Source organism: Melozone crissalis, unplaced genomic scaffold (assembly GCF_028551555.1).
Source record: "Melozone crissalis strain CALT ecotype California unplaced genomic scaffold, PUWL_Pcris_2 ptg000006l_1, whole genome shotgun sequence".
Taxonomy (NCBI): Eukaryota; Metazoa; Chordata; class Aves; order Passeriformes; family Passerellidae; genus Melozone; species Melozone crissalis.
In genome coordinates this window covers 15,203,061-15,219,148 of record NW_026535784.1, presented here as the reverse complement: position 1 = coordinate 15,219,148, position 16,088 = coordinate 15,203,061, and the positions used below count along the sequence as shown (strand labels likewise).

Below are 16,088 nucleotides of genomic sequence, written 5' to 3'. Positions count from 1 at the left end.
AACAACAAACTGGAAGAGAAAAGGGTAAAATACACAGGAATGAAAGCTAGAGGCCTCAAGGTAGCTTGGATAAATAAAAGCAGAGTCTGCAATTACATGAGCACAACTCTTGACAAAACACTTCTCCTGTCCAGGGAAATGAGATTAAATCAAGTGGATGAGATTTTAATGGCAAGTACATCAAGCACAGAAGAGAAATGGAAAGACCTCAGGAAAAAGATCTTCTCTTACAAAAAACACCAAATACTCCCCAGAACACTCCACATCCACTTCATGCACCTCAGTGAGGTCAGAGCTCCTGAAGGAGGGAAGAGATTGTGGTATGTGGCACAACAACCCACAAACACCAGAAGTGATAACTAACATGTGAAAGCAGATTTACTCCTAGATGCTTGTGAAAAATGAATCTGCAAAGATTCATTGTGCTAAAATTAAAACTTAAAATAATAATTAAAACAAAAAAGACAAGAGAATAGTTGTTTGTGGGCTTAATTTTTCCAGACAGAAATTTTTGTTTGACTAAAATTTGTTTGGCAAGACTTCGGGGTTGTCCATATATATTTACATACACACATAGTTTTAGATATGCAGAAAAATGTGTGCAATAGCAAAGCTTTAAGCATAAACATTGATTCTTGTGTTTCTGTTGGGTTTTTTTCTGTTTGCTTCTTTTTTTTAAACACTACAGTTAATTGAATGCAAACATATATCATCATACAAGAATGACTTTTTTGTCTACTATTCTGCTTGATAATTTAACTTGCTTCTGCCTTATAGCCATGAGAAAGACAACATGAACTGAGACTCGTGTTTACTGAATTTACTAATTTTTAAGTAATAACTTTTTCATAATTTATTTTCACAAGCTTCACATTATCTAATGATCTAATAAGCTAAAGATCTAATCTTTCCCAGCACATTTCCTTCCTGTAATTATCTTAACCTTATAACAGCAATAAAACCCTGTTGAACACTTATTAACTGCCTAACACACAAACTCTAAGTATTCCACAAATCCCATCTCATCCTTCACCATTCTTGCAACCTATTCCTACTGTATGCCAGCACCAAATCAAAGACAATTTTCTGCAATTTCATTTCTACACTTTTGTCCTGTTTGACAGAGTCATTCTGACTCAATACTTTACTTCATCTGCTGAAATCAAAAGGAAATAGGCTTTATTATGATGCCATCCAAATTCCTCTTTGAACACTGCAGTACATGCAACACTTACCACAAAATAGGAAAAGGAATTTAATCCTCAGACATAAGGAAAAAAGCTCAAGTTGAAAAACTTAAATATGATGTGGAGGCTTGACAAAGTTTTCTAAGGCTGACAAGACTTAGAACTTCGTTTTGGAGAAACTCAAAATGTTGCAGAAGTTAGTTTTCCACTAAACTGTCAAAATAGCAATGCAGACATGGATCCAAGTTAAATGTCTAAGTTTAAAACTAAAATTTAGGATTCCCTTCAATTCAAATAGCCATCTTTTAGTACTGTTAAATAAGAGAGGGTTGGAGTTAGCAATATAACCAGAAACATGAATGAACCAGAGCAGCAGGGGGAAACTGGGTACATCCAGCTTATAAATCTGTACGGTGACATTTCAGAATGAAAACCACTTTGCACCCTGCACACCCTCAGTGTCTGCAAGCTGCTCTCACACCAGCAGCAGTGGGTGTGAGACATGACAAGCTCCTGCTTCACTGGGTTACTCTGGACTTCCTGTATTAACCTGGGAGCACTGGACGCAGACCAAAGGGGCCTTTGGTCGGGGAGATGCCGCGGACGATGCAGTCGAACAGAAAGCTGATCTGCTCCCCTTCAGCACAAGAGAGGAAAAAAACACCAGCCCCTGCAAGAAAGCACAACATAAATATGTATGGTTTTCACCTGAAAACACTAGAAATATATTTAGCTGAAGCTATTTATAATGTAGCAATCAAAAGAGTTTTAAGTGCAAGCCATGAAAAGAAGTCAACAAGATATTCTCCTGGGAAAAGAAATAAAAAATTCAGGTCAGCACACACACACTATACCACAAACATACATATAAATTCAATAGCAATCTAATATTTCATGCCAATTTTATGACATTCAGGCAGTTAAAGTAGTGTCCTAGAACAACAGAACGGCTTGGGTTGGAAGGGACCTTAAGGATGGATCATTTACTTACAATCCCCCCTGAAAGTCAAAACAGACACCTTACTCTCAACAGCTGTGCAGGTCTTTTGTTCTTATTTACCCCTAAAATTTTGGGGTCAAACTTTCCTATGCAGGAAGTGTCAAGAATACTTAAAGTGACTTCAAAAGAATGAACCAAGTTAATTCCACTTTTAACCAAGAGGAGCTTTTTATATGCCAACAAATTAGATTTTGGTTATATTGCTGGATTATAGTATAAATTTTCCTAGACTAAGTCCTATGTGTCTATTATTAACATAATGTAATGCAACTCCACAGGTTGTCATCAGATCTTTACCCTTTGCTCTATTCTGATATTTGCTTTCCATTCATTAAGAATAGCCCCAAGCAAAATTAGAATGAGATTCACTAAATAAACAAACAAGTTAGGAGCTCCATGACACATGGCTGCATGAACAACACAAAGGACTAGAAGGGCTCCACAGAACATTTTATAAATTGTCAGTCCAAATATAACTCACATCGGGAAAAAAAGTTATTATCTTAAAACATCAGACAAAAGACCACCCCAGTAACCAGCAATTTTAGGGAAATAAAACTTCAATACCAGACAAAAAAGGAAATTAAATTAGTATATAGACCTAGAAGAAGTGCTGCCACTTCACCAGAGCCAAGCATACTAGCAAACTCCAATATAAAATCTTAGACCTGCAGTAGGGTTTTGCACATTACTTTTCTTGTGACTCAGGCCCTAATTTGGACATGTTTGACTTCTGCATGTCTCTAGCCAATTCTGAGTTGCATATGTATTTTTTTCAATTTTACTCAAAGAAGCACAGCTGATCTTGACTAGAATGACTGCATCCCCATCACTTTCCAAACATATGCCCTGTCATACCCAACAGGATACTCACATTTCACTTAAGAAATTTATACACTTTTGACAGCTTGACAAAGGGCTGTGTGATTCAAACAAAAAAGATCATATAAAGTGGATCACAACCCACAACACCTACTTGAGTAAATTAAGTATAACCAGCAAACTGTAAACCAATCTCTCTAGGAAAAACATATTCTGGTCCACACTCTTGTCATTCCCAATTTATGTCACATCTAAGTCTCTCCCAGTTCTGCTTAAATCTATTCAAGACAACATTGTTAGAGACATCTTCATAACTTGATTTGTCACTCCACTGCATTTGCATCTCTTCAGATCTTACCTATCAAGAATTCTTCAGCCAAAGAAACATGAAGCCACCCTGGCGTCATGATCAGAGGCTATCTCAGAGAGTACAGCACTAATCACACAGCCTGACAGATATGAAGGTTTCTGCTGGTGACTCATTTGCAGTCTTGCCCCATCTCTCCCCATCTTTGGGGATGCCAAAGGAGATGCCAAAGTCAGAGAACATTGTATTAGGATAAAAAGTCCTGGCTGCAATGTATTCAGGAATTATCTGAAATTCAGCTTTTTCTTTGAGCTGACTTCTCCTCCCTGAACAGAGCACAGAGAGTCTACAGGAGCAGGACCTTTGCATTCTATGCAGCAAAAGCAAGCAGGATATAGACACAACACAACAGAGGACATTCAGGTCTCAAGCACAGTGATACACTATGTGGCTTGATAATTCAACAGAATCCTACACCTCCCTGTTGCCACTCAGGGCAAAAAAAAGATTCCTCAAATATTTCTGTACATAAGGAGTACATCTGGACTATTTTGTTCTTTTATCACCTTTTTCTTAAGAGTTACTTAAACTCCAAAGAGGCTCTACAAGCCTTTGACTTTAATGGAAACAAAGAAAGTAAATGTGTGTGTGTAAGCTTGCTGCTTAACTCAAAGGATTTTTTCTGCAAATAACTATCAGTCATCTGGAAATCCCAAAACCAAATGTGATGACCTTTATATAACCAGTGCAAAGAGTGTATGTCCATGTGCATCTGGATACAAATCCAACAGAAAAATACAATAATCTCTTTGTAGATTCTATTCTTAATTGCTGACTGACTCTCACAGGAAACATTTTCTTTCTAGTTTTGTTAGATAGGACTAGATTGCAAGGGAAGAAAGAAGTCTGAGGGTCCTTGCAGAAAACATCAAGTGAGATGAATGAGTAGGCAGGGCTTAACTAAAGCATACATAAAAGCATGTGATTACATTTCTTTTCTCCTTTCTTGAGAAAACTGAGAAATTCACTACTGGAAATGACATATCTCAGTCATGTGTTGGAACTGGTTTGGTGCACAGGCATTTAGAAGCCAAGGAATGTGTGGCATGCACAATGTAATAGCATGCAGCTGTTCACCAGACTGAAGGGCTCACTCAGCTCTCTCCATGGCCAAGGAGACTTGGTGAAATGCAGCCTCCAGCCACTCGCATGAGACTGAAACACTCAGCCAGTGCTCTGTGGCAATCAGCAGTGAAGCACTGAACAGTCCCTCAAACATTCAGGACAAGCTGCCAATTTCATAAAACTTCAAGTACTACTTAATCTTGCCAATGTTGATTTTAACTGATCATATGGGCAAACACACTTTAAAAATGGACAATAGCCAAAAATTACTTCAATCTCTGTAGTGTGTGTGAAAGTAGGGAGGAAGAGTCAGTTCTTTCCCATTAATTACTACTCCTAACATAGAACACTAGAGCCTGAAGCCTTTTAGCTGCAGGACAGGCAGGAACCAGAGCAGCTCATTCCATAGCAATCAGCATGTCCATCCCAACCCCAGCCTTGAGCAGCCCCTTCAGAGGGGCCCTCACACTGCTCTTCTCTGTGGGGAAAATGACACAGTATTCCTATTATTGCCAACTAAGATATGGGCATGACAACTAAAAATAGATAAATAGAGATAATGTTGGTTGTCTGCAGTAGGCCTAAGTAGGAGACAGCACAGAATATCTGCATATGAAGAGACATTTCAATCTATGCAACCCAGGATTTTTCAAAAAATTCCAGATCTTGCCCCAGTTTAACCATCTCTACTACTTCTTAATTTCAAATAAATGCAGAAGGGGAAACAAGAAAGGAAAGAAGGAAAGAAGTACCAAATTTCATCAAAGTACCAAAAGGATAACAGAAATATTCCTGCTTATCCTGCAATTACCATATGTTCTTTCAAAGGGCACTAAGGGTCCCACAAGTTCCCTTCTTCAAGGAGATGCTGTCAGAAAATATGAGGTAGCTTTAAACCAGGCTCTGGCAGCTAATCCTGAAGCACTTGAACATGGAGAGCCTGAATTCTCATGGTGTTAATGTGCCCTTTTATTACCCTACTTGAATTTTTTCACACTGACCTCCAAGTGAAGATTCTCCTGACAACTGGTCATTTTAACTGGTGCACACTAACTGAGCTGGGAATGTGGGAAAGTGAGAGGCTCCTTTTTTCCAGCCTGTTCCTCCAGGTAAACCTCTCCATTGCCTGCTAGGCCAAGACGCCAGCTTTTTTCAAACGATGTGTGACTAAGCTTCAGCTACAGAGAGAATAAAATTTTGGCCCAGAAAATAACTTATCTGCAACTTTCAGAAGCAGAAAAAATATTTTTTAAATCTCTAGCACTACAATTGTGGTGTTAAGAGTAAGAGGAGTTCAGAATGTAAATGTTCTTCTTCCTATTTGTGAATAAATTTGTGTGAACCATCTTGAAAATGCACCTAGACTTAATGTTTGAAATGTCAGCATTATCTCAGATGGTTTCCCTCTTCCTGGATTGAGTACCAAAGCCTTTGGAGTTGAATTAAACCTGTACTAAGCAACAGAACATAATGAAATGTTATATCTTTATAAAAACTTCTGTGAGGAAGCACGAAACAGAAAGCTAAAACAAATTCATATCCTTTTAGACCTCAGTTCTACCACAGATATAACCAAAAAAGCTCTGCTTCAGTTTCAGGCTTCATGTCTTTTGTTATGGAGAGGCAATCAAACCACAAGATTACTGGTTCCTTTTAACAAGGTATTTATTACAGTGATATTTAAACCTTAAACTCACTAATCCTCTGCATTCAGACCTCCACAGGATGAATGTGAGCAAAGATATGGTTTAACCTGTAGGAAAGTAACATTAATAATAGAGTCTGCATAATATTATATTACACTTACTTGACAGGGTAATGGAGAGTGCCTTTGTTTAGGAATTAAAACAACTTCTGTAATAACATATCAATTTTTTTCCTGAACACTACTTATTTGCCTCAAGAATTCCAGAGGACTGAGGTAAAAGTTATCTGAAGAAACATGGTCCTTCTCTTTACCAACACACTTCTGACAAGAATAACCAGAGTTATATTTTAATTTAGGTTCTATTTTCAAAAAGCCTTTTCTTATAGTGGCAATATGAAATCAAGTGTTTAGACTAAACACATATTTAAATGTTGTTATGCCTGTGGGTATGTTTGACTGCTTAGTTAAGAGCAACAACTCCTTTAACAAGATCAGCTTGAACCTGTAAAGAGTTTCCAACTGTGGCAGGCAATTTTGTACCAAATTGACTGTGCTGTTCTTCTCTCTGAATGCACACCTGCAGGGGAAAGACAAATATCCTTTCATGGCAACTGAAAGGGCTCAGCTACCAACACACACATTTCTTAACAATGATCCACAAGGCAGTGGGACCTTTTCCAAGGCACTTTTCTAATTCTGTTTGCTTGTAACCTTAAAAAAATCAGTAATTTCATATTTTTTAAAGTATGCACACAGGGGAGCTACGGATGACCCCGTTTCTCACCAGAAACTAGTGTAAGTTTAAGGGAAGAAAAAAAAGAAAAATCACCATAGATAATTCAGGTTCCATCACCTACAGTTCCTCATTTCACAGAATCATTGAGGCTGGAAAAGATCCTGACATAATCAAGTCCAACCTTTGACTGGACACCACCATGTCAACTAAGTGTCATGTCCAGTCATTTCTTAAACACCTTCAGGGATGCTGATTTCACCACCTCTCCAGGCATCTCATTTCAATGCTTGACAACCCTTCCTGTGTAGAAATTCCTCCCAAAGCCCAACCTAAACCTCCTCTGGCACAGCCTGAGGCCACTTCCTCTCATCATATCCATTGTTGCCTGGGAGAAGAGACCAAACCCCGCCAGGCCACACCCTCCATCAGGTCAGAAAGAGGTCAGGAATTTGGGTTTCCACTCCATAGAAGCAGAGCAGCCAGAATTTACATGCAGAGCAACAGTATGCAAGTCCCAGGAAGAATATATTTGGATTTGGATCAACTCTGAAATCTTCTAATTTTTCAGTTTATTTATTGAAAAAAGTATGCAAGTCAAACAACTTCACACCCAAACCGGAAATCTGCATATCCACCTGTGCTCACAGGCCATCAATTCAACATGGCTTCAAACTCTGCTTATGAAATTAAAACCTTATTAATAAAAACCTAATTATATGTTTTTATACCTGTGCATTTATTAACCATCCCTTTCAGATCTTGTATACATTTTACCTGAAGTAAGAAATTGAGAAGTCCTAAATTGCCCATGGGAACAAGAGATTTATCTCCATGTAAAGCTGTATCTTAGCTACTAGGCTGTGGAAACTAGCTTCAGCCTGCTTGCTTTCATTCTGACCCCAAGTATCACATGGCTCCACCCCATAGTTACAAAGCTGCTAATAGGGAAGGGACCAGAGAGTTGTTCTAACTTTAAGGAGTAAAAAGTCTTCTATGTGATTTAGAAATTAGCATTTAAAAAATGAGAACATTGATGCTGCCTGTAACCTTAAAGCTCCGGATCACTTTCCCCTCAGCAAACAATAATTAATCATAATTTAATAATCTGTACATTAAGCCATTTTACCTTATCTCTTGCATAACACAAGCCATAAAATTTCATTACTTTATCTTTGCTATGTATTCAATAGCAGCTTTTGACTAAACATCTTCAATAGCAGCTTTTGACTAAACATCTTCTGGAGAGCCACAGGGCAATTTTTAGCCAGGACTGCACACAGTCACATTTCTCCTGAACACCAGGGTTGAAGCCTGCAGAAATCTACTCAGAACAGACCCTCTGATAAGAGGCTGCCTGTTTGACAAAGCAACACAGCTGGCTCTGCAGTCTCCACTAGGAATGAGAGTGCATTTACATTTCTGCAAAAGGCAGCAAGCAACATTTGGAGGTTCCATTTGTACTTACAGAAGCCGCACCTGGTGCCCCCTTCAAAGATGAATCCGTTCGGGACAGCCCCGTAGCGCCGCAGATCCGAGAGCTTCCACTGCCCCATGACACTGGGAGGAAGGTCTTTCGCCAGGACAAGGATGTCATTGCAGAAATGCAGGGTAGCAGGCCCACTCTCTAGCTTTGTGCCAGGGGCTACAAAGACTTGAAATCTATGAACTACCAAATAAGGAAAAAATATTACTACAGGATATACAAGTGTTATGTAAGTGATTCGGTTCAGCTGTGGTATTTGGACCAAACCCTGCCCACACCATGAGACTCTGGCATAAAGATCTACATGGAGCCCAGACGGCCACATGTAAGTAGCTGTAAGGCCATTACCCTCTATTATGCCAGTTTAGGATTGAAAAAAATCTACCATATCTTGCTCTAATGCTACAAATGATAAAAGTTGCAATGCTACATTAATTTATCCTAAATCCTCCAGGCTAATCCCTATCTCAGATTAGTCAATCATCCAGCCCAGACTTCACTTACCTCTTCCATCCTTGCATCATTACATGGGTTGCTTTGTCTCCTCCTCTAACCTGTGTCTCTCCTTTCCCACATGCATACAATAAAAATAAAATGGTGCTCAAGGAGCCCAAAGGCCAAGGCTCAAAGAACTAAACAAATCTCTCTATCACTGACTCATCTGCAACCTTTAATAAACTGCTTCACTTCCTCCCTAGCAGTAAAATGAGGAAAATTATATTTTCCACCTTTGTGATTATTTCATGAGTTGGTGATGGTAGATGCCAAGACATTTTATATTACTAGGAAACGAAGTGATGTATAAGTAACAAACACTTTTGGATGTCAGTTATTTTTTTCGTATTTCACATCCTGAATTTTAAAAGAGCGGAGAAATAAAAAGAAACACGTATTTCATTCAAGTTTACAAAATCTAGGTTCAAATCTCAGTCCCAGTATCATCTATAATTCAGTATCCTTACCACAAGCAGTTGTTCTAGGCTGGTCTTTCATTTTCTCTTCCAAGGCTATTGCATTCTGAATAATAAGTTATTGGGATCACTCAAATCTCAGTGTTTCAAAGGGAACAATTTAAGTGAGCAAGCATACAATTCTCAAACAATTGTTTTGACCTCCACTACTGTTCTAGTTTCTTTCATATTGTGATTAGACACAAAAAACCAACCAACAAACAAAATAAAAACAATAAACCCACAACAAATTTTTTAAAAAGCAAACAACATCTGTCTTGGTAGAGAGAAGCATCGAGACTCTTATCTTTACAGAAGGAGGTTTTTGGTGGTGTTTATCAAGAAGCAACATAGACTTAGTCTTTGGTTATGCATCAAAGATCACACAAACAGCTCCCTGCCTATGAAATCTACTGGGTAACTTCCAGGTACTCTCAGTTCTTGCATCAACTCTTCCCTGTTTCTTGCCCATGCCTCGTCAAGCATCACAAATTTCATCTGGGTCTGAGTCTTGCTTCTCATCTAACTGCTTGCTGTATTCTTAGTCACGATCCGAGCTGTAAGCCAACTCCTCATCTATGACATGCATTTGCTAAGTTCCCTGAGGCTCCAGCAGAATTAGCCACAAAGTCATTCGAGTGAAATGTGCAAGGAGACAGAGATAGATCTAACTAACCACAGCTCTGCTTACAGCCCTGCCAGCAGCACTGCTAGGGAGCAAATCAATAGTCACACCATGTCCCCTTTTGGGCACGCAGTTGTTACGCAATCTGCTTAAACATCAGCTATCAAAAGGACAGCAAAACCATCGTGATCAATAATGCTCAGAAAGCAATCTTTAACTCCATTTGTACTCCTCTGCCCAGAATTTTGCTGGCAATTAAACCATGGGAGAAGCAGCATCAGCACTCTTTCTGCTTCATAACTGAAGAATGAAGCCCACTCTTCACACGATCAGTTGCAAGTTACAACAGCTGCTGAAAACAAAGAGCTCCAGCCCAAGTTCTAGACCACTGTCAAAATACAGCATACCCAACTCTGAACAAAGCCAAAGTAAAAGGAAAAGCACATTTGAAAACAAAGCTTTTCCCATACACCACTTTCTTGGTAAATTGGAATATTTTTTAAAAATTCTTCCCAGCATTCTCTTACTCTATAATAAAATACTTCCCAGACTTCTCTGACTCTATAAAAAAAAATTGTGAAGACAGAGAGCTGAGTATATCCCTGAACAAAAGGTACTACTTAAATCCATCACTTTCTTCAGCCCATCTTTTCTTTTTCACAGCTATGCACTGACCTGCAGTACACTAACTTCTCAAAATGAGTTGTGAGCCCGAGCACATTGCAGGAATCACATCCACCTCATCTGCTAAAAACTGAGAGAAAACACTGGGAACTCCAGTGTGAACGCCTCCATTCTGTGGTCCTCATTCAAGAACAGTGTCAGCTCCTTTCATTTTTTTTTTTGCTTCCCAGACTCTGAGGTCATCTCTCCCTAGCCTATTTTTATCATCCAGCCACCTTATTTTCAAGGCACACAAAGGCACCCTTACTACACTTTAGGAAAAAAACACCAATCACCATCCTCTCTTCATCTACATCTTCTCTCTTTTCTATTCCTCTTTACTCAAACTAGATTCCCTTGACTTTGTTCTCCTAACTGAACATGTACTGAAAGACAAAATCCTGAAAAAAGTTTCAATGCTTTGGTTTATTCTCCCGCCCCTAAGATTTTTTGCAATTAACTTAACACAAATTATTGCCAGTTCAACCAATTACACTTGTTTTCTTACTTCTGCATTTCTTCACTTCCACACACACACAATCTCTCCCACTTCACCTTTACTCCATGGCTGCAAATGTCATAATCCAATAGGCTCTATTCCTACCTCATTCACAGCTTTCCTTGAAAAAAAACCTTTGCTGCTTTTCTATGTCATCCAATCCCAACCACAACCCTCACACCCAGACTGAGATTACTCCAGCACTACATCAGTGCAAGATCATAAAAAACAGACCTACCCTGTTATATTCAAGTACTCCTTCAGCTTTTAGGATAAGTCTATGCTATATATAGATCCCAAACCTAGTTTAAAAAACCAACCAAACAAACAAAAAAACTAAAACAAAAACACCAAACCAACACTGGAAGACTGTAGAGCTGTATCATCAAAGTGCACCAACCACTCCCACTACTCATGCTTGTATAGTTCAGCAAACACTCTAACCTTTCCTGTTATGTAAGGCATCATATTTGATAGCCCTGAGAGGTACATCCACATATCTCACTTCTTATAGTTCTACATATTTTTACTGTAAAATTCCCAGGCCATCTTTCTACATATGTACTGCAAAGGAACGAGTCCACAAACCCAACAGATGGCAGAGCATATGTAACAAATGATAAAGATTGCTAATGTGTGTCTCCCACACACCTACCCTCCTTCCCTAGTTATGACTAAACAAACATAAGACAGATACTATGGATTACCAACATTATCCCTCTTTGTTCGCCACACTTCATTTTAGAGCTACTAACCAAGAAAATAAAATAGGAGGAAAGAGAAAGGTGAAGTTAGCTGGAAAGAATGTGTTTGATGACACTCCTTAGGGCAAAAAGTCTCCTTCTGAAATGGCACACTAGCAGCAATGAAAATTATCAATACAACACCCAGCAGGCAGCTCAGCAAACTGGGCATGAATTGGCAAAGTTCTACTCAGGACTTTGCATCTCTTAATTCAGGCTCCCCCTGAGTCCTTTTGCCAGAATCCCTGAGTCAGTTGTAGGACCAGAAGCAGAAGTTTGATCACTTTGCTTCAAAACTACACATCATCAGTGTCCAAATCAAAACCCCAAGTTAAGAGCTGTTATAGTTCTCCATCAGTACTGGGTGGTACTGTAGCCAAAACCTATTGGAAGGGATACCTGTTTAACATCTAAGGGAGAAAACAGTTTGTCCACTCTCAAACGAGTGACAATCTTGTCCTGAACTGTACTGTTTTATTTGCATTTTAGTTTCACCTTTCTTTGTTTTTTTTTTAATCCTGTGGGGGAAAACCCAAACCAGAGTGAGAAGACAAAGGTTACCTTCCCCCAGGCTGTAGCGTATTCGCACATCCCAAGCGTACATGGCTTCCTTGCTGTCAAACCCCAGCATCACAACCTGGGACAGACAGATGATGGCGAGCGTGTGATTGAGGCCCTCATAGGACAGCCCAGGATCCAAGCCACAGATGTCTTCTAAGGTCATGCTGCTCCTCTCCTTATGCCCTTTTGCTCGCTCAGATTTATCCTTGTACACCAGCATGAGCAAACAGTCTAAAAGAAGCAAAACTGTCAGAGATGATGATGCAGAGCACAGACCATAACAAATGCTGCAATACAAAGGAGCTTTAGACAACTGCAGGATCGGCTTGATCAAGTCAATGTAAAACTCTGATTTCTTTTCCCAGCCCACCCCCAGGTAGTTTATAGTCCTTGTTTTCAGGAAACAAACACTGAAGGTGTGTTTTAAGGGTTAAGTTGCAGGCTAAAAAAAAAAGGAGGTCAGTAATAAAGCTTCCCTCTTTTATTCAAAGTCCAGTGCCATTTCAGATCCTCTCCTGAGTCCGGTGGGACTGGCTCATTAATTCAGAGCATTAGGAGCTATGCTAGGATAGCTGTTCACATTACAGACTCTAAAGATCGAGGGGCTATTGTTGTCTGTATTTTCATTAGAACATACTGAACCACAAATGAAATTCTTACAGTAGCTCACAGATTACCCAGCCACTAAATGGCAAGCAGACTGTGCTGCGAGATTGCTCCTGTCGGCTCAGGTTTCCTGGTTAAATGCTCCACAGCAGCCATTGCTAAAAATCATTATGTGCCACACCTTCTTTTATTTTTTTTTTGTGTTTGCTTGTGTCACCAGTTGTTATTAACCCCTTTCCAGAGGTGTTTATTACACAGTAACCATGCAATGGCAGAAACCAGTTCAAGTGCCATGGCCCCATGGGGAAAGCAAGCATTTCACAAGCAAACCCAAAAGGAAAGGGGAGTCACCTCTCCCACCTTTTGCATTTATGACAAAAGCAGCCCTCCTTCCCCCATATTCATTTCCTATCACACAGCACTCAGATGTAGATGAAATTAATGGTCAATATCAAAGCTGCAACATCCACAGCTTAAGCTGAGCAACAAACCACAAAAGACAAAAACCCCCATGTATTTTATAAATACTGGGGCTGGTGGTCCCAGTCCCACTGAGGTGCCCTGCAGCTCTCAGCTGGGCAAGGGACTGGCAAAATCTCCATCCACAGAGATGAAAAAGTACTGAAAGACTGAACTGTCTGCTAACTAATGCAGAGCTTTGCATGGATTCCCAATTGTCTTTGTGCACCTGTTAGCAAAAACAGCTGCAGCTACAGTATTTAAACATTCTGCAATACAGTTGTGTGCCTGAAGAAGGGCTATAGTTCATATACCAAGAAAAGAAGATCACCAGGGGCTTTTTAGTAAACCTGGCTAGATTAGCTAGAATAAAAATAGTAATTTTGAGGAATATTATCAGTCAGGCTCCACCATCTACAGCCTTTGAAGCTGGCTTACTCACAATAGAAACTCAGGCCCATGTTCACAGATCGATGTACTAGCTCTACGATCGACAGATGCCCTTTCACACAGGGGGGTTGCACAGATTTAGATGAGATGCAGGCATTTCAAACACTAAAATATTACTGTAACAACTCAGGTAACAAAGATTTACTAAGAAGCCTTCAGTCTTTCTAACAAGAGCCAAGAAAAGCTGCCAAAATCCATTCTGCAGCAGTGAGGATTCACGTTTTCTATGTGTGGGCAACATTTAGCCCTAGAAAGAAGTACTTTTGGGCTCAAATGTTTTCCCTCTTGGGAACAGATAGGGAAACCTGAAGCCTGCATTTCCCTCTGCAGCAGTAAAACATTAGCTCTGTGTAACGTTTTCAATTTCCCTTTCAGAAGCATGGAAACGATCTTTTTTTTTTTTTTCTTCTTAATTCAAAATGTCATTTTATTTTTAAATTGAAGTGATATTTTCTGTCAAAACACTGATCAAAAATAACTATCGAGCTTACAATGTCAGGGGGTTTTTTTGGTTTTTTTTTTTTTTTTTTTTTTTACAGCCAGCAGTCACCCTGAAAAAATAAGTTCACCCTCAGAAAATTAAAATTAAAAAAAAGAAAGAAAAAAAAAAGTGCATTTGGAACCGGCATCAAATCCAATGCCTGTGCTTTCGAAAGTCACTTTTCCCGTTGTTTTTAGTGAGGGCAGGAGTCCGTTCCGAGGCCGGACGCGGCTCCGGGCAGCGCAGCTCCGGGACGGCCCCGCCAGGGCTGTGCGGGCACTCGCCCCGGGAGCCGGGCAAGCTGCGGGGCCCCGAGCCCCGCTTCCACCGCCGGGCCCCTCTTACCTGCCACCGGGGAGGGCTTGCGCAGCACCAGCCACCTGCTCTTCCACTGCAACGAGAGGCAAAGGGACAGGGTTAGCCGGGGCCGCGCGGGGGAGAGCGGGCTGTCTCCCCTCAGGGCAAGGGGCGGCGGTCGGGGACCCCCGCGGGCCGAAGGGGCGCCGGGAGCGGGGACCTTTTTTCCGTCTCTCAACTTGACGTGACCCTCCACCACCACGGAATCCGTCATCTTCAGTCATGATTCCGGACAGCTGCGCCGGCTCGCTGCGCCCGCCCCGCGCTCCGGCCGCCCGAGGGGTCACTTCCAAAATAGCTTTATTAGGGCCCCGCGTGGGCGGGCGGCCAGCGCGGCCCGGCCCGGCCCTCGACCTGCCGCCTGGGCAAAGGGGGGCTGCGGGCCGTCCCAATGTCTCTGTTCATGTGTTTTACTTCTGGCTTGCGGGAGAAACTTGGATTTTTTTTTTTTTTAATTATTTATTTCCTCAGGGTTTCAGAGCGCGAGGCGCGGCGCCCGGAGCACCGCGGATCCGCTCCGAGCGCGACCCCCGCCCCGATCCGGCTCCGGACTTTGCCGCTGCCCGCAGGGGCTGCCCCGCGCCCGGGCGGCCGCAAAGCCCGCACCGGATTCATTGTCCGGAACGGGGCCCGCCTCTGGCCGGCCCGAACGCCCCCTTCCCGCGCCTTCCTTTCAATGCCCAATTCTCACTTTGCAAGTCTAATTACAGCTCTCCTTGGCTCCCAGAAGACACTGCCAACTACCCCAGATAAAAATACTCTTCTCACTTTTTTTTTTCCTCTTTGCAATACAACTGCCACGAGATAACAACCCGCTTGCACCAATCCAGAAACAGCTACAATTAATAGAATAAGATATGTTAATGATGTCCTCAGATTTATTTTCACGAGCAATGGACTAATTAGAGTCCATTATTCCAAAAATACTCCTGCTGCATCTTATTTGATGGTAATTAGTCCTTCAGCTTTTTTTAAACAGCACTACAGCACATTTTTCTTTCAGTAGCATAATACAAGGGGTTTTTTTAGATGTTTGCATTTATTTCTTCCTTTTAAATCGGTCGGTTTGCATGGAATAACATACAATTTAATAAAACCATCTTTTAAGTGTGTTTCATAATGAATTAGGGAAGTGTTTGTTCAACTGGCTTTGCATTCTAATTCAATTTCAATATAGAGTTAGGAAAAATATCAGATAAAATTTCACTAGTATATTTGAGTCTATTTTTCATTTTAACCAAGGCAATAACCACTTAAAGGGGGTGAAAAATATGGAGAATTAGTTTCCATGGGGTGATGCTCAACAGAAAGGCAGGGGGCAGATGCTGGAGTGCCTCATAGGAATTTGACTGATGTCAGGATGTGAGAGGTCAGGACATCTCCCAA

At 40.8% G+C, this 16,088-nt stretch overlaps 1 protein-coding gene across 3 annotated transcripts in view; it reads right to left on the bottom strand.

Moving 5' to 3' along the window:
• The window catches only part of DOK7 (docking protein 7), a 59,529-nt gene extending 44,566 nt beyond the window's left edge, over positions 1-14,963 (bottom strand). Inside the window, exons 1-5 of one of the 3 annotated variants that reach the window (XM_054295773.1) lie at positions 14,863-14,963; positions 14,691-14,736; positions 12,350-12,595; positions 8,291-8,491; positions 1,738-1,857 (exon numbers count right to left, since the gene is read on the bottom strand). In XM_054295773.1, the coding sequence (XP_054151748.1) occupies positions 1,738-1,857; positions 8,291-8,491; positions 12,350-12,595; positions 14,691-14,736; positions 14,863-14,916 (667 nt within the window). In that variant the 5' untranslated portion in view covers positions 14,917-14,963. Of the gene's footprint in view, positions 1-1,737; positions 1,858-8,290; positions 8,492-12,349; positions 12,596-14,690 lie in introns of all 3 variants that reach the window. The other 2 variants (XM_054295774.1, XM_054295772.1) reach the window with 2 other exon arrangements.
• Between the last annotated feature and the right edge of the window lie 1,125 nt (positions 14,964-16,088).